At 36.6% G+C, this 24,182-nt stretch overlaps 2 protein-coding genes and 1 pseudogene across 2 annotated transcripts; 2 read left to right on the plus strand and 1 right to left on the minus strand.

Annotated features, from left to right (window-relative positions):
- Window positions 1–830: 830 nt before the first annotated feature.
- Window positions 831–4,494, plus strand: LOC124452045 (pre-mRNA-splicing factor SLU7-like). Its single transcript, XM_047002638.1, has 10 exons — window positions 831–907; window positions 1,112–1,286; window positions 1,800–1,862; window positions 2,898–2,985; window positions 3,057–3,134; window positions 3,587–3,687; window positions 3,796–3,858; window positions 4,053–4,167; window positions 4,240–4,308; window positions 4,405–4,494. The coding sequence occupies exons 1-10, from the start codon at window positions 871–873 to the stop codon at window positions 4,492–4,494; spliced, it is 879 nt and encodes a 292-aa protein (XP_046858594.1). The 5' UTR covers window positions 831–870.
- LOC124451652 lies at window positions 4,258–18,636 on the plus strand (annotated as a pseudogene).
- A 731-nt stretch (window positions 18,637–19,367) lies between these two features.
- On the minus strand, window positions 19,368–21,811 carry LOC124452046 (vesicular integral-membrane protein VIP36-like). Its single transcript, XM_047002639.1, is given in 9 exon segments — window positions 19,368–19,448; window positions 19,451–19,555; window positions 19,680–19,802; window positions 20,376–20,562; window positions 20,659–20,754; window positions 20,828–20,910; window positions 21,008–21,122; window positions 21,197–21,312; window positions 21,650–21,811. Coding segments are annotated over 9 exon segments (1,023 nt in total). The 5' UTR covers window positions 21,798–21,811; the 3' UTR covers window positions 19,368–19,398.
- Window positions 21,812–24,182: the final 2,371 nt, after the last annotated feature.

Genomic DNA, 24,182 nt, shown 5'->3' on the forward strand with positions numbered 1-24,182 from the left:
TGGAATATTTTAGCAAAAATCTTGCAATTGTAGAAGAAATCACTCTGCTATTAATTAGAGAGAACCCGATTAGCGTGAGAGAGCGTTTAGAAAACGGGCGTTGGTCTCAAATTCAAAATAAAATTTACTAAAGCGTATGGTACGTAGCTGCCGTCTGGTTTAATAGACCTCACTAGCACACCAAAACTGCTTTCTCTTTGAAAGTGGTGAAAACAAATCATAATCTTTGAAAAAATGAAACAGGCTACGTCACCTGTTCAATTTGTATCCTCTCACCAAACTGCTTAGTAAAGTATAAAATCGTGCAAAAATTGGAGCAAAGAGAACTGTGATAACACCACTGAACTATTAAATGAAGATATGATCTTCGCACTTTGCTGGACAATTTAAGCAATCGTCTCAGGACCTGAAAAAATCAGGTGACATGCTTGTCGACAGTTAACTGAAAATGTAATTGACAGAAATTTATTTGTTGTTACATTTAAAAGCTTGCCTGCGGGTTTTAATAAGAGCATGATATTTAATAAATATATATTGTCTTTATTATTTGAAAAACTAAGCCATGAATCATGCATCATTGAAAACTTTACAGCATTTGCCAGTTAGACGAATCGCAGATGCACATCTTTCAATATCTTACCATAGGTTATTAGTATAGTCGTTTAATCGGCTTGTTTGCAAGATTTCAGCGAGTCCAATCTTTTTCTTTGCAAATCAAGAATTTTTATGTGATGACTTGCAGCTAAATCGAGAGATCGGAGCACAGACGCCATATTGAAATTTGATGCGTGGGTTCAGTATATTACGTCATTATTTCTAAAACACGGCAAAACACTTGCCTAAATATATTTTCTTTTCCAAAACCAAACGATGTCGTTTATTCGTATTCTGTCTGGTAAGTGTCCGTGTAAGTATTTAAATTTATTAACACTTCATCCCATGCACTGTCTCAAATACAAATACATTAACACAAGAAAGTGGAAAGAATTTATTTATTTTATGCGCATACGATGATGTTTTTTTACAAAAAAGTTAAAGTGGGTAAAATCGTATTTCGCGGCAAGACGATAAAACAATTCGCGCGCGCAACGATGGTGTATTTATCTTTCAGTTCACGTTTCACGTGCCAAATTTCAATATGGCGTCTGTGCTCCGATCTCTCGATTTAGCTGCAAGTGCGGCAAGTTCTCAGCAAAAAATGACAAGAACAGATTGGATGAAAGAAAAGAATTAGAAGAAGCTAGAAAGGCAGGAACTGCACCAGCTTTGCAGGATGAAACAGGAAAGTATGTGTACCGTCTAAACTTTCTTTTACTTGTCAAAGGCTAACCATCTTGCGCCTTTTATGTTCGTAATTTTGTGATTGCGAATACTTAACAGTTTCCTTCTACTTCAAACATTCGATTTCAAGTTCAACTAATTTATATCTCATTATTTATGAATTTTACGAAGCATTTCAAATTAAAAATATATTACTTAGAAATGATTCACGTTATATATAAATAAATTTAAAATATACTAGTTTGTTTATTGTTTAAATTTTAAAGTTTATATAATAATTCTAGATTGTATGTGGAATAAATATAACACATATTGTGAGAGAAAACATGTCATGTGTGTCTGAACCATTCACTTTATAAAATCCTATGTCCAAGTGTTGTCTTGTTATGCGATAATTAAAATTACTTGGTTTTTTAAACCACTGAAGATCTTGTAAAGTAGTGCTTAAAGTACTTTATTTATGAATTGTGTAAATATTTTCATAATATCTGATACGTTCAATATTTTGCTTTATCTAGAGACATCAACCCTCATATTCCTCAATATATTTCGGATGCACCTTGGTACTATGGAGCATCTGGGTATGTTAAATAGTTTATATTGTGTTGTTTCGTATAGTTTGTTGCTGAGGTTGCTGGCTTGGATTTTTAAATTTGATGCAAAATCATATATTCAACTTGTTTGTTTACTGAAATACAAATAGTATATGCAGAACAAAATTGTTGACTTTAGTGTAAAGCAATCAATTTCCGAAGTTCAACATCAACATCTTGAACTTTCAAAGCAACTTGCTAATGCAAAGAGTAGTTTTCGAGGGTTTTCACCTTCACCTCAGGTTCTGGATCTGGTCGGATAAAAACTTCAGCTTTGGCCAAAAAAACTTAGTGTTAATTTTCACGGTCTTTCAAATACTGTAACTACCCACCACACTGGAAAATCTTGCTATGAATGAAGAAAAGGTTTTTTACAAAATAGTTTTACTTTCATGAAAAACAGCACCTTGTCTCTGAATCACTTTGTCATAAAAATATTTTTGCTCTCACATTATGCAGTTGTCATAGTGTGAGAGCAAAAATACTGCTCTGAGAGTTGTCATAGTGTCAGATACAGTCGAAATATAGTATTTTAATTTATGTATAACGAAAGATGTCATGTTATCTTTCGTTATACATAAATTAAATACTATATTTCGACTCTATCTGATTTTTGACTTCAAACATTAATGTTTTTACTCATTTACAAAAATCTGACTGCCAGAGCTTTTGTTTTGACATAAATTTAGACTCCCTTTGAAAAATATATCAAAACTGCTGCAAGTGCACAGTACTAACCAAAAATAAGCCTTTACTAGAATTGAACTCCCAATAGTTGTTTAACAAAAAAAAGTCAGATATGCTACATTGACAAGTAACCATGGAAATGCAATCCAAGCTTGAGAAACACCATTCCCTTCACAAAATCATTTTTAGATTCATCCTTGTGTTTAGCAATGAACACCACATAACATTGCAATGAATATTATTCTATAATGAAAAGGTGTAAGATTGTTTTATTTCGAACCACGTCCTGTGTAAAAGTACAAATGCAGACCTTAAATGATTTTTCTCAATATTTAGACCAACTCTCAAGCATCAAAGGCCACAGGAAGAAAGGCAAAAACAGTTTGCGAAAATTGATGCATCGTATAAACGTGGCTTGAAAGAGGTAGTGAGTTACACGTTGGTGATTTTTCATCGTTTTGAAAATTATGTAATGTAAGCCATCTAAATCTTTAGACTGCAGCGATAAAATTTCGAAAGGGAGCCTGTGAAAACTGTGGTGCGATTACTCACAAGAAAAAAGACTGTCTTGAGGTTTCTTTCATGATAATTATGTATTTGAAATCTTTTTTAACTCTTGTTGTCTGATGAGATTGATTAGTGGCGTCGGTCTTTTTTTATGGGAATTTTGCCTAGCCGAACATCGAGGATAGTAGAGCCTAAATCCGGATCCGGTTATAACTTTAAATCAATCACTTGCATGATTAAAGGATTACCTTAGACTCTCGACTGTAAGACCTGCACGTGTTACTTTCGTGAGCGATATATGATGGGCTAATACAATGGGCGTGTTGTTATATTCAGAGGGCTTAAAGTCAATGCTTCACGGTAATCTACGCACAACAAGAAACATTTAAACGACTCTTGTGATTGCACCCTGCATGTTGTAATTTAATAAAATGATCTTTAAAGTATGAAAATATGGCATTCATAAATCGCGTTGCTTATTTTACAATCTGTAGTATTTATTTCACTTAACTTGGTAGCGTCCTAGACGTGTAGGTGCTAAATTCACCGGTGAAGATATAAAACCCGACGAATATGTCCCTGAACAACATAGCTTTGACTACGATGGCAAAAGAGACAGGTATACATGGTTTACACATGAAGTGGGATTGTTCAGTGATACGTCGCTGTAGTTATGTACACAGCGAGTACTTCGCCATTGATTTTGCATGGTGTTCGTTACTTTAAGATGGGTTGGATATGATCCTGAAGAACACCAAAGGGTGCTAGAAGAATATCAAAAATGGAAATGGTAAGCGAAAGTTTTGTGAACAAAGAAACCGAACTTCAAATTGTTCTTATCATCGCATTCTTACTTAATGAACCTCTTGGCCAGTAGCACTGCGAGTACTCATCACGGAGTAAAGTTCTCTTTTCATTCATCTAAATATTCTACTCCGATTGATCTATATTTATCATTGATACGAGTACTTTATGCACCCATAGGCGTACGGGACAGGGCAGTTGGAAAGTTGGGCAAATTTTAACGGGCGAAATTACGGCGGGACCTCTTTGTGAATTGGGAAAATTTCTTACTCCCTCTCCAGAAATGATAGCTCCCGTGCGCTTATGTATGGACCTCATCTTTATCTATAAGTTTTCTAAAGCGAAGCTTACTGATATTTCTTTGTAGGCGAAACAACAGCTGAAATCGGATAAACTGCATCAAGATTTAATGGACGGAAAGAAAGTTGAGGAAAAAGTGCGTTCTTGAATTTTGAATTCTCCCCCCCCCTGTTTCACCCAGTATCTCGACGTTTCAGTTGTCACTTACGTGCATAACATTTTATGTTCATAGGAGAAATTAAGTGACGATGACGATGACGATGAGGATAAATATGCTGATGATGTCATTATACCTGGACAGAAGTTTGACAGTAAGAGGTGAGATCATGGTAGTTGCCTTTGAGATAGATCATGGTAGTTGCCTTCAATACACCACAGAGAGTGAGATAGATCATGGTAGTTGCCTTCAATACACCAGTATCCACAGAGAGGTGAGATAGATCATGTTGCCTTCAATACACCAGTATCCACAGAGAGGTGAGATAGATCATGGTAGTTGCCTTCAATACACCAGTATCCACAGAGAGGTGAGATAGATCATGGTAGTTGCCTTCAATACACCAGTATCCACAGAGAGGTGAGATAGATCATGGTAGTTGCCTTCAATACACCAGTATCCACAGAGAGTGAGATAGATCATGGTAGTTGCCTTCAATCCACCAGTATCCACAGAGAGGTGAGATAGATCATGGTAGTTGCCTTCAATCCACCAGTATCCACAGAGAGGTGAGATAGATCATGGTAGTTGCCTTCAATACACCAGTATCCACAGAGAGGTGAGATAGATCATGGTAGTTGCCTTCAATACACCAGTATCCACAGAGAGGTGAGATAGATCATGGTAGTTGCCTTCAATACACCAGTATCCACAGAGAGGTGAGATAGATCATGGTAGTTGCGCCTTCAATCCACCAGTATCCACAGAGAGGTGAGATAGATCATGGTAGTTGCCCTTCAATACATGGAGCGATACTCCCGGTTCAAACCATTCACTTTAAGCATCATCACAAGTCAAATAGTTACAGTGAAAACCACCATTTCCTAATTGACTTACTTCATTTCCCAGGCGAGTCTTGTCATGGACCCGGCCGCCTTTCTCGAAAGACGAACTCAATTGAGAATTGAAGAACAAACTGAAAGGATTTTATCCGGAGCGCGAAGATTATCCGACTTACCAACAACACGTCCAACAACGAAGGAAAGGTTACTCGAAGAATGCGTCAAAGTTCACACGGCCCTACAAGAACTTGTTTCTATATACATACATTATGTAAGGCTAAAGTCATGCCGTTTACGTTGCTGGAAATGAAATTGATGGTCTCGTCTTGCCTTTATTTGGTTTGTTTTTCTTTTTGCGCAGGCCGAGACAAAACAGACACCGACACCGAACGATGAACTTAATGAGTCCATTGATAGCATGGCCGACAAAACTCAAGATCTACGACGTCAAGTTTGTATCTTTATTCTCCAATCTGTAAAACGTGTAAAACTTGTGTAAAAGTGTGTTGACTACGGCCGTAAACATCATGCGTCAACACTCAACAGACATACATGGCTTTCTTATTGTCAGAAATTTATGTTTTAGATGCGTGTTGCCGTGGCTGATCATATCTCGGATACCTTTCTCGACACTCTTGTACCGCTGATGTTGCTTGTTGACGCTGCCAAAGATGGTAATCAACGTGGGGTCGAGGAATGCGCCATTGTGTTCAGCGAAGGAGCTGCGAAGCTGGAAGAGGTAAAGAGTTGTAGCATACAGTATATGTTATTTCAACCGTTTAGTCGTAACGAAAAGTAAGATAGTCTATCCACCTTGCGAAATGTATACTCACCACCAGTTGGTACGTGGCCTTATAAGTACGAGTGCAAGATAAAGGAAGAAACTATTGGAGCACTCCGGGAAAAAACCCAGCATAAACAAACCTGGAGGGAGAGGGGAGATAAAACGCGCACATATACCCAATCTCGCTTGCTCTGTGTACTTATGTGTACCTGCATTGACTAACATATTTTCAAAATTGCAACAGGTTAACGTAAATGTAAAAAATGCCATTTTATTGTGTCACTTGAGGTCGCCAATCTTGCTTGCTCTGTGTCTAATAATGCTGAGGGAGTTAAACTTGTTCGAGTGATCACCAAGAAAATTCACAATTTATGTCCACAGGTTGGTAAAACAACTATATATTTGTTGTTGTGTCTGTGTAGGTCTTATGAAAAAGTTTGCATTCAAATGTATTGCGACACATTGTATTATTCAGCCCCAGTCTTCTTATGCTCGCACACCGCTTTTTTTTTGCCTAGCTTTTGCGAGTAAAGTCCTCACTTTTAGGTGATAAATGCAGCCCGCACGTTGGCAGCCCGCCCACGTAGTCGTACGGCACGTGCCAATATCGACACATTCAAAGCGACTTGGGAAAGTCAAGTTCATCTTCTGGTTGAAGCTGTGGATGAGATCACGGAGATTGACGAATTTCTAACTGTTTCAGGTATGAACACATTGATCACCTCACCTGCTTAATATACTAATGATTTATCATGGTGTATTCTTAGTGCATGTTTGTGTTTGTTGTGTTATGTTTTGTGCTGTGTGTCATTTTGCTCAATTAAGTCTAGTGACTGTCGTCGATCCTAATGAGTTCAACGTAGTAAGAAAGATTACCTAGACACAAAATGTACAACAGTATTAGCCAGTTTCCAAGCGTGTGTTTTGCTTCAAACTTTACCACAACATTCCTTTCCTACTAATGTGCTGTTTACAGTTGCTGTATAAGTATTTAATTGTTTTTTTGATAGAAAATCATATTGAGAGGACGTTGAATCCTGTATCAAGGCGACAAAGGAGAGAGATGTGGAGACGCTGGATGGGACTGCTGGTCTCATTCGTGGATGCACGGAGCGCGTTGCTGCAGTGGTATTGGCTGAAATGGAAAATTTCGAGCAATGACCTTATACTGAAAATGTACAGAAGACTGTGAAATCACTCGAGGAAGACAGTAAGTGTTTTCCAACTTTCACATATGTTCGATTAACGCTGGGTAAAATCTGTCACTGGCATGTAGCTCTGGTTGGATATGTGTAGCTCTGCTGGGATATGTGTAACTCTGGTGGGATATGTGCATTGAGTTCTATAATAACTGGAGCGGCTAACTTTACTGGGGCGAGGTCGCCAAAAAAATGGCGGCCAACGGACGTATTTCCGCTGAAATGATCGCTTTGCAGAAAAATAATATTCTCGACCTCCCCCTGGTGTCTATAGTAAATTATAAAGAATTTTTCAAAAACAAACACGATATCACAGAATATGGATATCGTTAGTTCCATATTCTGTGACGATTCTTTTTTGGCATTTCTTTTATAATGCCAACACTTCAATCGTTCAATTGTTGGATGTCGTAGTTTCCACAAAAAGGAACATATCGCTTCTCACAGGTGAGGTAGTTGTTTGTTTTGTTAGTCCGTCAACGATTGAAAAGCAATTATACATGCACTTGAAAAGCCATAAAATACATATTAAAGATCGTATTTTTTAAGACTGACTTGAACGCCAAATATACTGATGTTTTCCTGTTTTTGTCTATAAAATTCTGCATACTTTTCTGTCATTTGTTAATGCATGAAATCGTAAATTTACCTATCTATTTGCAAAATAGTTTCCCTAAAGCAAAAAAGACCCTGCACACATTTTGCTCTGTGAAAAGTATCAAGAAGAAATGATCAGCCCCAACAGTACCCATGATTTGGAGCAGAGCTTGTTATGTTCTATTTGCTGACAACATGCAGGGAAGACCAAGGAGTAAAGATGACTGGAAGATGTTATTGACCAGGCAGAGTCTTAAAAAAATGATAATGCTGTAAAGATAATTGATTTATTGTCTGCCTTATCCAGAGTTATTTAATTTGATCATGGTCAAATTCTATGGATGGAGACAATGGATTCACTAATGATGCCTTGAATGCTTTGAAGTTAAAGTTCATGAACCAAAAGAAAAAGAAGGTTGTGTGTGTTTTGATGCTTAATTAAATGTCAATTCACAACATATAAAATGGAAAGGCCATAAAGTTTGTGTCTATGTAAACATTTGTACTGAGATTGATGATGACTTGATGCAGATGTGAAGCATTAAACTGAATAAGCCATTGGGTTTTATATAACTTAATGTTTAAATCATGTCATATCTTTATCAAAATATTTTAGTTGAGTGTTGTTTAAATGTTACTAATATCTAATGCACTATACTGAAGCATTAAAGATTCAGTGATGAAACCTTTAAAATTACTGTACTGTATATTTCTTATATATTTCTTATATTTCTTTAAGAAACAGTTTGAGCTTATTTACCTATTAGAGTACAGAATGGAGATTTATCATATGCATCATTGCTGCTTTTTAAATAAATGTTTTTTTTTCAAAGCTTTTCTACAAATATTTTGCTTCTTATTTCTTTTCATGAGATTGATGATATAGAGGTAATATAATCCAATAACTTTATAATTTCTAGAAAGCTTTTAAGCTTCTAGCATAAAAGTACACTATAGGTATTTAATTCATTTGGTTTTATTGCCTTGCATATCCATATGCATTTCATCATTCATGTATGAAGAAAACACCAAATGTGGATACTCAGAGAACAAAATGCACTACCAACTGCTTATGAAATTTATTATTGAAGTGAAAACTGTGTTAATCATTCAAATTGTGCACTTATATTGAAAATATAGGAAAAACAAAACAAAGTGAAAAAGAAGGGTAGAAGTATTAAAACTAAAATGAATTATAAACACCATTGGAAGCATAAGTGTTTTGATGATTATTTGCATTTTGCCCAATTTATATATCAATACAACAAAATCAAAATGTGCTACAACTTTACAAGTATTTGATGCAGTTGCACTTCAGAACATCACAAAAGGTTACTTAAAGTAATTTCTATACAATATTGTTTGTTTTCATTTACCAAACCTATGCAGACTTGAGTCTTTTTGAAATTTAATATGAAACTCAATTACAGAAAATCCGTAAATATCCAGAGATTTAATATTTACTTTTTTAAAGAAACAAGTAAAAATCCTACAATTGTGGCGAAAAAGCCATTGCCTTTCCATGAAAAGAAGCAAAATAGCAATGATAACAAATAAGCTAACTTTCTCTCGTGAACCACTGTGGAGATGAACTATGATATACTTTTTTGTATAGACTAAAGAGTTTAATCGATCAAACAAGTTTGACGCTGGTAAGAAAACGACGCATATCTGCATTCATAGATGTGTAGCCGACATATAGCTCTTTCGTCGATAGTTATAAATACATCCTCGTAGGAGCCGATAACTGGAAAGCTAGGTTGACTCGCTGTTAGGAATTGTAGGTTTTTATCGTGATTTTCATCAAAAAATTGCTTGCCAAATCCCAAATACACACATACATTTTCTTCACTCTTTCCTCAGGAGGGAGTGGGAAATTGTGAAATTTTCGGAAAAGCGGTCAATTTCGGTAAATCTCAGCGGCAACGGACGAAATCCGCCATTTTTTTGGCGTCATCAGATATCTAAGGCCGCGCTTGAGATAGCCGCTCCAGTTATTATAGAACTCAATGGATATGTGTAGCTCTGGTGGGATATGTGTAGCTCTGGTGGGATATGTGTAGCTCTGGTGGGATATGTGTAGCTCTGGTTGGATATGTGTAGCTCTGGTGGGATATGTGTAGCTCTGGTGGGATATGTGTAGCTCTGGTGGGATATGTGTAGCTCTGCTGGGATATGTGTAGCTCTGGCGAGATATGAAATCGATAGGTTCGAGTTTTTGACTCTTTGATTACAAATGGCTAAATGAACAGATAATTGTCTGCACAAGTTGCATTTCCGCTAATTAGCACAAAACAAAGCGCGTTCATAACTTAACACTTCTGTTTGTTTTTCTAATTGGAGTTGAACGAATACATTCAAATAGCAAAGTTTCATCTTTCAGTACAACTATATAATATCCGTTGGAATCGTTTTATTCCAAATCATGAATTGGATTGCGAGTGTGCAGTTGATAAGTTAGTTGTTAAATCGCTCTATCGTCTGTTTTTGTAATGACCACAAGGTCTGTAGCAACTATTAAAAGAATTTAAAACTAATTATTGCTTACATTTATAACTTCTACAGTTATTCCAAGATTTTCCGACGTCGTCGATTCAACTGTGGAAACTTTGAACCGAAATCCTCGCGAGAAAATTGACGGGGAAGCTGTTGTTCAGGCATCGCAACTTGTAAGTAAACATCATGTCTGGTCTGGTGAAGTGTTCACCAAATTTTCACCGAACTTCATGTTGTTACATCTTGCTACATGTTTAAGGCGTTTAAAGTGCACACGACACGAAAGTTGTGCTATTTAGATTATATTTTCATTGAACATAACGTTCAAATAGATAGCGTTTCTTCTAAAACCGTTTATTCGTATGACACTTCGTTCTCAAGATATTGTAGTTTGTGTCGTTAATGTACGCTTTGCAAAATTTGTGACGTCACATTGCATCATGAAAATTTGAAATTTTGAGGTATATTTGCTGATTTGTTACGTCAGTGGAGCGGAGTTCCTTCGTTGTGAAGAATTGATCGCATGAAAACTGCCCAATCGTATCAACCAAAAGTTTGCAAGGAAACTGGCGGATGTCTGAAAGTGTGCGTCGATTTATTATGCAGAATGACTTCACGAGTTGTATGAGTCGGACTTATTCAAAAAACTTCGATATCTTAGGAATGAACTCTAGAAAGTGCAGTGTCATTTTAAAAGTTCTATTCAATGAAAATATAATTTAAAATGTCACACGCACTTAAAGTTAAACTGTTCATTTTTCTATCGCCGTAGCTATAACATGAATTGGATTATTATGAAGACTGTAAGAATTTGATTATTATATAGGTTTACGATGCAATAAGAGATGTGAGAAAAGCAGTTAACGTGAAAACGGTATGAATGTTTTTGCATCGTTTCCTCGAAGGTTTTAGGCTCTTGCTAAGGTTTACGTTCTAATTTGATGTAGAAACGTTACATTAACGGGTTGGAAACGAATATCGATCCAATTTACACGGCCCAGGTTCAACAAGAATTGACTGTCGCTAAAGAAGAGGCCGCCTATGAACAAATACAAGCTGCAGGTAAAAGTGTTTAAGGTAGAAACAGTGTTTTAAAATTGTTTTAAAGTGAGCAATTGCCATGGTGGAAGGCCAAAATAAGCTAGGTGTTCTAACGTTTACTTTTTCATTCCATTATGAACGTCGATTCAATCGATTGATTTTACGTTTTCATTTTGCAGACGTTGACACCTGTTTGAGTAGTCTGTCGGAATGAATCCCGTGTTTTAAAACAGTTCTTTTTAGATTTATTGGGTCGGTGTTTTGGTTGTAAACCAGTTCTTTTGCTAGAAGTCTTGCGTTGTTTTGGCCCGTATACCATGGCCATTGCTATTTTTGAAACATTTTGTAGATTTATCACCACGACAGAGTCTTTATTGAACAGTATTTTATTTCAAAGTCTTCTTCATCTCAGACTCGTCCAAGCATATGACCATATTTGAAATAATTTTCCGAAACAAGATTTTTTAAACTCCTCTTTCGCCCTTCACTTTAATCTCGTGACGTTTTTTACGTTCATCTGTGTTAAGCCCTTCAATTCTGGTGTCGTTCTCTGTATTCTCTTACTGCTGTCCTTGAAAAGACACAATTATTGTATTTTCATGATTGATCGAATTGTATTTGTTTGTATATTCAAGATCCTCACATCACTTGTGTGTTTTTCATTGAAGTCCTGCATTATATGGTCATTAAAAATACACAATACACATTAATATCGTTATCTACTCGCACATAAACACGCACATATACCCAAACATATTACGTATAATAGTTGCAACTAAAAGTTACGACAATTTCATGAAGTATATGTAATAAAACATATTCGGAAAACTGTAACTAAATATAACGAGATGAGATAACCCTCTTTCAATTTCATCGAGAATGTTACAATTTAAAGGAATAGATTTCTGACTTTTGTGTTTGTGTGTAATAATTCGCATTAAGGTTTGACTGTTTTATAACTTTTATTTTTTACCAAGGTAAAGTTCATTACGACATCCGGGCATCTGGTGGCGATGACGTTGGTGGTATGGGTGTGGCATCTATCAAGGTGAACGGAGTAGAGTATTGTCACAAGCGAGTTGGACATAACGTGGTCGTGTTGGATCCCGCAGGAGAATTTGTGGCGTCGGAAAATTTCGACACAACAGCGCCAGAGGGTGGCGTTGCCATGGGAAAATTTTTGGATGAATTGCCCGAAGACCATATTGTATTGGTTGCTACCCAGGAAACTACTGGTGCGTTTTATCAACTTCAGCCTCTTTTATTATTATTGTTGTTGTAATGTCGTTAACCGTGTAGGTCCTGGGGTCGAGTACGCTGCTCCCGCCCTTGGAAGACTTGGAGCTCAAGGGCCATTTGATTCCGGTTACCGATCATCTTGGGCGTTTGCTGGATACACGGGACCTGAGCAGAAACCATGGATACACGAGAAGAGTCGTCCTGCAGGGCAAGGACCAACGTTGGTGTCGAATCTCATGTTCACACCGGCTCATGAACAGGGTAACAAATTTTAAACATTGCTGCCCTGTATGTGTGTAGTCAATGGTCTAAAATATCTATTGAAGTTGGTTTTGTCCAAAGTTAATCGAAATTCCTTTACATTAAGATTGAATTTATTCTATACCAGCAAAAAAAGATTTTGTCAAATTTAGAAATTGTTTTAAAAAGAGAAAATACCACGGCGAATGGTCAAAATAATAACATAATAGTTCTTAAAAGAACTGTTTGAAACTGGAACACTAACCCAAAACGGTTTAAAAACAGTTCTTTTAGAATTGTTTATTTCCAGCATTAAGCTTGGGTATAATCATAAAATTACAGGGAAAATCAAGATAGTTCTTCGTGGCGAAGGCTCCGACGACCCTAACAAGTTAGGCTACTGTAGCATAAAAGTAAACGGTGTAGAAAGAAGCATGAAACACCGAGGTCATAACGTTGTCGTCCTCGACGACAGTGGAAACTTTGTCACATCGAAATGTTTTGATACCGGTGATGCATCAAAGAACGAAGGTGTTGAAATGCAACGTTTTCTCGATGGTTTACCGAACGAAAGGATTGTACTCATTGCTACACAAGATACTAAAGGTATGCAGTATTATCGTAGAGGGAAAGTAACTGCAGCCCACTTGAAAGCAGCCGTCTTTTTTTAACATTTAAACTAAAGAAACGCGAAAGTACGACCGCCTTCACGAAAGTATAAGAACTTTTAAGAGCTTTGCAGCATTTACGTTTTTATTCAAATAAAAGGGTTCATACGCGTTTGTATCAACTACCTCAACCTTCCATTCCTTTAAACTCATTGAAAAATATCGTTTTTACAACGTGGTTTAAGATTTGACCTTTTGAGTTAACCGATATCGAAAATAACTCGTGCGTTGGGGCGACTTTAGAGACTCTACTGTTGTTTTCCTTATACGGTCGTTGTGAAGAATAATGGGGAGTTTTAGCAAGAGTACGACTACGACTACGAGTACGAAATTTGACCGTGTAAGAGAATGGCACGAGGAAGTTTGTTGTCGTTGTCGCTTGGTCAAAATTTTGCTTTAGTTGTAAACAATAGAACGAGCCTTTTTTATTGTGTAAAACACCGACGTTTGCGAAGCAGCTACGGCTCTATTTTTCAATAATGATATCAAAGAATCGATAATACTGGTTTTACAAGAATATAGGACTCTTTAGACTGAAAAATCTTCACTATTTTAAGTTTTATGTACGATATATTTGTACTATTTTATTGTTTGTTTACCTTTCACTTTGCGTACGAAATACATGAAAGTTTTGCAGGTCATATTTTCCTTTTTAATGAACATCTGCGCTCAAAAAGGGTTCTAAATTAAAGCCTGGATGCTCGAAAATAGTACTGTAAACTAATTTCTTACAGAATGAAGACATATACCTACTTTCTTTGCTTAAAAAGACATCGTAGTCGCGATTACGAATTTTTTACAAAACATCGTACTCAGATTGATGACGGCTACGTGTTTTTGTTGTCGCAACAATGTTTTCGCGCCAAAATGACGTAAATCGTACTCGTAGTCGTACTCGTAGGCTCTGCTAAAACTCCCTATTGTTAGCTAGAAGAGAGCACACGTCTATACTAAATAACAATTATATGAATGCAAGAGTTTAGATAAATTAGATGAAGATATGATCTTCGCACTTTATTGGACAATTTTTAAGCAATTGTCTCATAAACCTGAAAAAATCAGGTGACTCAACGGGATTCGAACCCATGACCTCTGTTTCAAACACCGCACTGCATAAAACATTCATAGTTTAGATAAACTCCGGATTAAATTAGATCAATGTCAAATCCAGATTTACGATCAAAGCTCATTTACAGGTGTTAGTGTTAATGAAGCAAAGGATTCGCTTGGTCGTATCGGTGCTACTGGTAATGTAAATCCTGGACCAGGTGGCTCTTGGGTATTTATGGGATACACGGGACCAGATGCAGTAGATTGGGTCACACAGGAATCGAAGCCTCGATACGAAGGACCCTCAGTATTATCCGACTTTGTTTCTTTACCCGCTACCGTGAAGGCAGTCGAGGAAGAACCAGGTATTTTGTTTAACGAATTTTGCATCACTATTAATGAAGAGCTTTGCAGAGATTCTCCGAAATGCGTGTGCAGCACGTTTCAACACGTTTCCTGTTACTTTTAGTTCGTCCGCCTTCGCTTGTCGCCGTCGACGGTTTCGAACTCGCAGCCGAACCCGAACCTGAACCTGAAAATGATAGCGATGATGAAGAAACTGGAACGAGTTTCGCGGAAATGAGTGACAGGGTAAGTATGCTTTATATTAATCATTACTAAATAATATTTTCATGTCCTTTTCTTTGATAAAAATTTCCCGTTATGGCAGACTGTATTGGTGGGGTGCCCTCTTAAATTAAACCTGCCAACACCTTAATGAAATTGAGACAGTTGTAAGATGGCGCGGTGCGTATCGATCTACGTATTTCCATTTTAATATCTACTTACATACGTATAGCTTAGCCATATACCATGATGCATTGCGTTGTGCTTTGTGATTGGGTCAGTTTTTCGATCTTTTTTTTCATAAAACTAGGCAAAAATGAAAGCGATGCCCGCCGAAGATAAGGCGAAAATTGAACAACTGTCAACCGAGCTGCGTTCAGAGAAATCGAGGTTCGAAAATATGTTGTCACAGTGGGATGAATCTGGCAACGAGATTGTTGTTTTGGCTAAGAAGATGTGTGTGATGATGATGGATATGTCGGACTTTACAAGGTACGTTGATTACATGTTTGTAAATGTAGATCGTCCAGGTTGGTATAGAAGGACTGTTTTCGTTGTTGACTCTGAAGATGACTACCGCTAAGGTTGTCGAAACGTCAGTCAACAACAACAAAAACAGTCCTTCTCAAGACTATACCAACCTGGACGATCTACATTTACAAACCTGTAACGATACTCCTGGGTTCAAACCATTTACTTTAGTACGTTGGTTAATCACGACTTTCCTTATGTCATCTGAGATCAAACAAACGCTGTTTGTTTTTTTATATTAACAGAGGTACTGGAACATTGAAGACAACCATGGACGTTATAACTGCGGCAAAGGTGAGTGTCGATTCTGAAGCAGATGAACTCCGACTTGTGATTGATATTCTAAAAAAAAGTAGAGAAAAATCTGCCTTATATATATGTCAATGTACAACACAGCACAAGAGAAAATTAAAAAAAAATAGTCACAATATAATGTGACGTCAATGTAATAATTCTGGCCATTTCTATGTCAAGATGACCATTGAACTAAAATACATGGAAAGCATGTATTTTAGTTCAATGGGCATGACTTCAAAGTGCCGGCTTACAATATGTAGAAAATTTATGTTAATTATTCCTCTTGTGGGTGATTCTGATATTTTTTTGTTTGCGTTTGGTTGTAGCGTATTGCAAAAGCTGGCGAAAGAATAAATCAATTATCAACAGAAGTTGCTGAAAAGGTGCTTGTGATTTATTTGTTGAGCAAACATAATAGCGAACAACAAGGGCAAATTTTTGCCGCCTGAAATGCTTCATTATGTGAGCATTGTACGTCTCTAATGCCCGGGCAAATTCTTTCAGTTTATTTTAAACTTAATTATTGTGAGAAAATTACATTTATGTCTCAACAAGATAGGATGTTCTTGCGATGGTATCCAGTGGAAGATAAAATCTGTCCTTTAGACAATGTCAATGTTACCCTTTGCGTTTGCCAATTGTCTAATCTGGATATTTAAGCAAACGAAAGAGATTGTCTTTCTAAAAAAACAAAATGAAAGCTTGAGTTTCTTGTAAATATTATATTGCAGAGACCGGTTGCACGAAGCCTGGATAGCGTTATCCATTGGATAGCAAAATTTTCCAAAAGGTGTTTGTATTTTACTTACGACAAAGAATATTCGTTATCTTCGAAAAATATTTTATTTCAGTGATTGCTCAATTCGAATCTTATATTTTTGCGTTATGGTTTTATAAAAGTTTAAAAATTGCTGCCCAATGGACAACGCTATCCAGGCTTCTGCAACCGGCCCCAAGGGCCGTACTTTTTATTGCTCTCTATTGCATGTATTTGATTTTCGCACTCGTGTTGCATCCAAGTTTCTTTTCCTGACTTTAGTGTCCTCATTCTCAATCGAAGAACGATCTTCTCGCATACATTCAACGCGTCTCTCTTTTTTCACATCAACTCACCATCACCAGTCGAGTGAAAGCTGATATCCAGACAATCAGTGGCGTCGAAGTTGTGTCAGCGGTAAGTCCGTTGTTGTGTCAGCGGTAAGTCCGTTGCCAGCGGAGATATTTGTGACTTTCTTTTTCGAAATAAATTGACCACTTTAGCGGTAGTTGCCATAGCGTCCAACTTGAAATGAAATATGCGGAGCTAATTGTGTCTCCTTTGCTTAATTAATATACTAGCTAACTTCGAGACCATGATTTAAAGTTTCCTTTTCTCTTTATCAGTTGGAAAGTGCAACTTCTCTTATAACAGCTGCGAAAAACTTGATGAATGCTGTTATACTAACAGTCAAAGCTTCTTATGTCGCTTCTACTAAGGTAAGTGAGCAATAAACAAGTGATTTGACTCAACGTTGAATTTCATAATTATTAAGATTTGCCATTATTCCGTTTCTAGTTTCGAGGTTCTAACAGATCAGTGGTAAGTTATTAAATCATATTATAAATTAAACACAATGAAACGTGTGCGCTGATTGGTCTAGAGCTGTGTTTGCATTGGCCTTTGCAAAACACAACTGAGCTCAACCAATCATAACAATCAATCAGTCATAGAGAATTTGCAAATTGAGCATGAATACATTTTAGAAGAAAAATTAAAATGTTTGTCTTTTTTGCATTTTTATTTTTAAAGAAATAAAAGATGTTTTTCGTGTTTACACAGGCTTATGCAAACCTCTCGAGCATGTGCAACCCTCAACCTTCGGTCTCGGGCTTGCACTGATCTGCTTTCGAGTTCTTCCGAAGATCTCCTCGGTTTGCATAAGCCTGTGCAAACACAGTAAACATCTTTTATTTCTTAAATATCGTGTTTTATTCATGAGTAAATATTATATTCGCCCATCAAACTTTAGGTTGTGTTACATTAAGGTTTTGTCGATGATAGATGTGTATAGATTACTACCAACGATGATCATTACATGTGTAGCTATTTGTGATTGCTGGGGCATAGTTGCTTGACTGCAAGTATCTTGTCAATTGGAATGACCAATTGGATTGAAGAAAAAGAGCAAATAGTGACGTATATGACAAGGTCACGTTTGACGATCTCTAAAACGTAGTTCTTTTTCAGGTCAACTGGACAATGAAAGCGCCCAACATGAAACCGCTTGTCACTCAAAGGAGTTTCGCAGACGATGACTCATCACCTCGTAGGTTAACCAAGTCGACAAGATATAGTGAAGTAAATCCACTTGTCCCTCTCGATCAATTCGACACATCTCGACCAATGAAAAGAGCAGATTTCTAGAAACTATCGATTTTATAGGTAAATAGTAACTTATGTATGTTATCGTATTGACAGGTATGTGTGGGTAATTCAAGGCTGCGATAGATGCACTTTGATTGTATGAAATTTTAGGTAATTTTAATGACGATTGGTGATGGCGGTGGCCCTAAGGGCTCGCCATCATTCAACTCACCTTATTTTGTGTCAAGACTTGCTTGCAGCTAATCATATAGCTGCAGTGTAGGAGTTCTTGTCTGTAAAATGAACCTTAGCACGATGTATTACAGAGGCTGACAGGCTGATATTATTTAACTTACATGGATAGACGAAGCGTTCTATCCTTTGTTTAAAAAAACACGTATTTTACTTGTAACGATGTCTTCAATTAATTAATTATGTCTTCGTCTAATTTTCAAATAAAGAAAATCCGAAATATTTTTATCCAAATGTAATTTGGATATTTGCTAGCGTCCGGATTTGTGATGTATACACAGATTATTGAATGATAGAAAAAGTAGCTAAAATAGTGAGCACAGTAAACATATACGTTAACCAGTAAATTGATACCGTTATGCATTGCGCGGCGGCGCCTTGTTTCTTCCAGTTAACTATGGTTGAATTACTTTGCCAATGAAAAAAAAAGTTCGAGTGATTAGTCTTTCAACGACCTGTTTGAGCCCGCATTCCCGCGATAATTTATTTTGAATTATTTATAGAGCTACAACAGGCGGTGAGTGTGTTGTTGCCTCAAACAATGTGGCAATTCAAACGCAACAATTTGTAACTTCTCGATTGTGAAATTAACTGCAGATGGCGGATGAGAATTTTTCCAATAACTGGAGATGACGGAAGAGTATTTTTCCAATAACTGGAGATGACGGATGAGTATTTTCCAATAACTGGAGATGACGGATGAGTATTTTCCAATAAGTTATGAATACCAAATTCGATTTGACGTACATATTGTTGAACAGACGTCGTTTCGAGATTACACACGCACAAACACACATTCATCCGTTTTGTGTGAAGATTGAAATGCATTCTGGTAAAATAGACATGCCGCCAACATTCTTGAGGCATTTTGTGTAAAGATTACAAATTTTTAGCGATGCAGAAGGGTTATTTGTTCATTTCGTTAAAAAAATCGTTTGCGTGCAGCCTCCTGTTGCTTCTTGTATACAAAAATCCGACCACACAAACAATGACACCGACCACTAAAATCCAGAAAAACCACGTGAACGCTTTCGTCATTCGCCGTGTATAGTGTCCTTTCGGGGAATTCTCGACAGGCTCTGGAAGAAAAAAATTTTAAATGTCAACGTCGCTGGTATGATGAGTCATGATATTGTACAAGGTATGCAAAACAAAATCGTGCCCTAGTATGTATGAGCCATGATATGTATTGAACTTACTGACCTTTAACAGGTTCCGCTTTTACAAATGGGACAATGTCATCGGTGTTTTCTGTACTTCTAACTGTTTGTTCATCTTTCTCAACTTCCAACTCGTAGAATTTCAAACCGACGATGTCGTGATTATCTGTTGTGCAGGAATTATGATTAGTACCACGATAAAACGACGTTTTTCAAAGATGATCTTAACAGGTAACGCGACATCCAAAGAATGAATATTACAGCACGCCTGTGTTTACTACTGGAATTAAACTTCTGATATATGATGCAGATAGTTCAACTGAATAACTGAACTTAAAATAACGTCTTTCTCCAAACTTTACTCTTGCTATTTCGTCTTCATTTCATGCCCTACCACGCTTTAGCGTTAATAGACCAGATTTGGCAGGAAAGTAGACATTTTGTGGAACTAACAACCTAAAATGACGCCATCATTGGATGTCCCTAAATGGCTATGGCTCGCTAAGCGCGCAAGGCATTACTGTTATACTCGTTCTTTAATGTCTTTGTCAGCAATGTGTTACGTTTGAAAGCAAAAAAACTACCAAAATCCTATTTACTCAATCTTTTCAGGGAAACAAAGAAATGCTTGGCCGACACAACTTTACCATAACACAGTTCAGAAGAACGACTTTTCTTGTATTTTATCAATATCTTTTTTGCTCCTGAGAAATTCATAAGCCATTTTACAGTGACCCACCTGCCAAATTGCCAGTAGCAGCGCTAAGACCAATGAAATATGAAGTCGGAAGTCGTATACCAGAGACCTGAAGACATGCTTTCCATTCACCATCACTATCAATGTCTGTCATAACTGTTAAAGTTTCTTTGCTACCCAAGTACTGAATCAAAGCATATGTTTCCGCTCCATTATTGCGAAAAGAAGCCTAAGAAAATATCTGAACTGTCAAAATTGGACCATGAAGATATTCAATGAGCGCTTGAAATCATGAAAACAGTTATACAAGAGGTAAAATACAAACCGAGCAGCCCTGTATTTGTGAATAAGCACCATCACGATTATGGTCGTAGTTTAAGGTACCATTGTTTACCATAGCTGATATATAAGGGTGGTCTGCCTATATCAAGAAGAAAAATCATTGCTGAAATGTGGTTTGCTTTGAAGAAAACTTCAATGGATATCAATCTTACAGCGTTATCACCATTTGCATTACTATAAGTGTCAAAGAAAACAGCAAGTCCTGAGAAGAAATTTTTGCTTCCAAAGACTGGACCTAAACAATACAAATAACATTTGTGCATAAATTTATCATATGAACTTTCCACATCCATAGATTTAATGAAATTTACTAAATAAACTCAATTTATTACCGAATTCCATTTTCTCTTTAGCATAATGGAACGCAAAGCCATCTCCATAAAGTGAATCTCCAGAACCATGAACTGAAAAATGGATATGGATTTCCCAATCGCGAGCTGTTACAGGCTGTATGGTAAAAGAAGTTTTCATGTTAATTCACTACTCGGACATAAAACAAATCTTATTTTATTACCACTGACCAATGTGTTCCAAATAAACCCTTTTTGACTTTGATGATCCTCGGTCAATCGGATATGATTACTGGTTATCAATGTGTCACCACCAAAATCCCAAAATTGCAGGCTAGTGCTACCAACTAAATAAAAACTGCTGTAAGCTCTAAGGACTATGACAAAAACGCCACAACTTACATGTTGGAAAACTTTGAAATACTACTATTGATTAATTCTGAACATGCTGAGTTAGCAAATCAATTGTAGATTTTCATCAATGTCAATTTATTTCTACATAAATTAAAAATAACCAGCAGCAACGCTTAAGAAGTGTCAAGAAGGCGCATATACAAAAAGTGCATGTTTTGAGAGCGATCCAAATTTGATTTCCGTCAAATTTTGGAAGGCTCAAAAGTCCGTCGGGCGCCGAGCACGAGCAGCCGGTTCGACCGAAGAAAAATAGTTTTTAAAATGCAGCACCTTGAAATGGTTTCGAAAGTGAATGTTCTCTTCTCACATATCCATTCGAGCTTGCAAGTTCCAAACCGTATATGCTTGAGAAACTATGACAAAATAATGAAAAAAATAACACATTTCGAATGAATATTTGGCCACAGCGGTTCGCCATATTGAAGAGCACAGATTTACTGAAAATATAAATGATGAATTTTCCTTTGTGTTTCCATTTGTTAAATACTGCAACCTTACGAGACATCAGCCAATCATATTACGAAGAAATTTTTTGAGTCAATACTAACATAATAAAAACACTTAATTCACGCAAAAAATAAGTGTTCACTGTCCTAACATCAATTAAGTTTTTTTGGCTTTTTTCAGTCACGGTTCGCAGCCTGCATAACATAGCAGACATGCCTCTGCTTTACACTTTTTCCATAGACAAGCAATTGATTCGGGGAGGGAGGAGAATTCAGCGTCCCACATACACATACATTTTCTCATCTTATTCTCCTCCGTCCTCTTTTGAACAGGCTCCGTAGTCAGTGTTTCAAATTTACTCGCTTGTTCTGCTGAAGTTTAATTATTAGGAGAACTACTATACCTAATTTCAATACAATGCCATATACGACCTCAATAACTGTCTAGAGAACAGCCAGCTATACAACACTAGGATCCACTTCAGTGTGTTTGCCATGATTTAACGTCACAGGTTGTGCTAGAGTTCCCAAGGCACGACCAGCATGCACCGGGCTCTTTAGAATTAATGGTGTAACAAAGCGCACGGAACCAATTAGTGACGTAACAATGCTCACGGAGCCAATTACTATCGTCAGAATAAACACGCAATGTTAATTTGTTCATTTCGCAGCAATAGCTCGCATCGCAAGGTTCTACATATTTTCAAAGCAATTTCGAAAGAGAGATATTTTCATTGCAGTTAAGTAGCAACGAGAAAATGGGTAACTGTTTCTCTTGCTGCTTCGGAAAGGATAAAAGCAAACGAGAACGCAGAAAAACTGCGTCTCGAACTCCGAATCCAAAATGTTCAGCGTCACGATCGCGGAGAAGACATCAAAAGTTGATCTTTCTGAAAAAAATTCAGACGAAGTAAGTACCAATCATTTTTATAGTATCTTGTAAAGTTTAATTGCTAAATATGCTCTTTTGGGTGAGTAGCTATAACGCAACAAGTTAAACATTTTTATAAAGTTTTCTGAAGTTTTTGTCGCAATTATATTACTTTGTAATGAATTATGTTATAGCTAATTGTGTGTTTTTTCTTTACAGTAAATAAAAACATTTTTTCGTGTTTTTGTTTTGTTTTGTTTTTTTTTCTTGGGTCAATAGCTTTCTTATGAGTAATACGAGTGTAGCATTTTTTCGCTATGAATCGAAAGGTTTTCTGCGCTTTCTTGCTAAAACTAATTATTTGTCATAGCAACAAGAAACTCAGACCCAGGTCTCCTTTAGCGATTGTGCTACGAAGTGCATGCGCACGATTGTGATTGGTGAGAAAAGTTTGATGAGGTTACTGATAATTGAATTGGAATAAATGAGAGTGCATTCATTTCGGAAAATTTTCAACCGTTTTGGAATGTAAACATGAAGTCCAATTTTCATAAAGACGAAATTGCCTACGGAACAAAAGACGAAAGACTACTTCCTTTAACTTAACTCGACGCATTTTCAAGAATTTCAATTGTTTTCGATTTTTGGAAAACATACAAAAACATTCACCAAAACAAAACAGTATTTTATTGCTCTCAACGCATCCCGATTTCATCTTGAACTTTTAGCTACACTATGTTTGACTTGAGCAGAACAAAACTTACATAAGCAAACATTTTAGCTAATCACTTTTCTAATCAAAACAAGTCTAAATAATTTCTTCATGAAGCCATGGCATCTTTACATGATCATGCATTACGTACATTAATTTCTTCATGAAGTCATGGCATCTTTACATGATCATGCATTACGTACATTAATTTCTTCATGAAGTCATGGCATCTTTACATGATCATGCATTACGTACATTAATTTCTTCATGAAGCCATGGCATCTTTACATGATCATGCATTACGTACATTAATTTCTTCATGAAGCCATGGCATCTTTACATGATCATGCATTACGTACATTAATTTCTTCATGAAGTCATGTCATCTTTACATGATCATGCATTACGTACATTAATTTCTTCATGAAGCCATGGCATCTTTACATGATCATGCATTACGTACATTAATTTCTTCATGAAGTCATGTCATCTTTACATGATCATGCATTACGTACATTAATTTCTTCATGAAGTCATGGCATCTTTACATGATCATGCATTACGTACATTAATTTCTTCATGAAGTCATGTCATCTTTACATGATCATGCATTACGTACATTAATTTCTTCATGAAGCCATGTCATCTTTACATGATCATGCATTACGTACATTAATTTCTTCATGAAGTCATGGCATCTTTACATGATCATGCATTACGTACATTAATTTCTTCATGAAGTCATGTCATCTTTACATGATCATGCATTACGTA

Source organism: Xenia sp. Carnegie-2017, unplaced genomic scaffold (genome assembly GCF_021976095.1).
Source record: "Xenia sp. Carnegie-2017 unplaced genomic scaffold, XeniaSp_v1 HiC_scaffold_24, whole genome shotgun sequence".
Taxonomy (NCBI): domain Eukaryota; kingdom Metazoa; phylum Cnidaria; class Anthozoa; order Malacalcyonacea; family Xeniidae; genus Xenia; species Xenia sp. Carnegie-2017.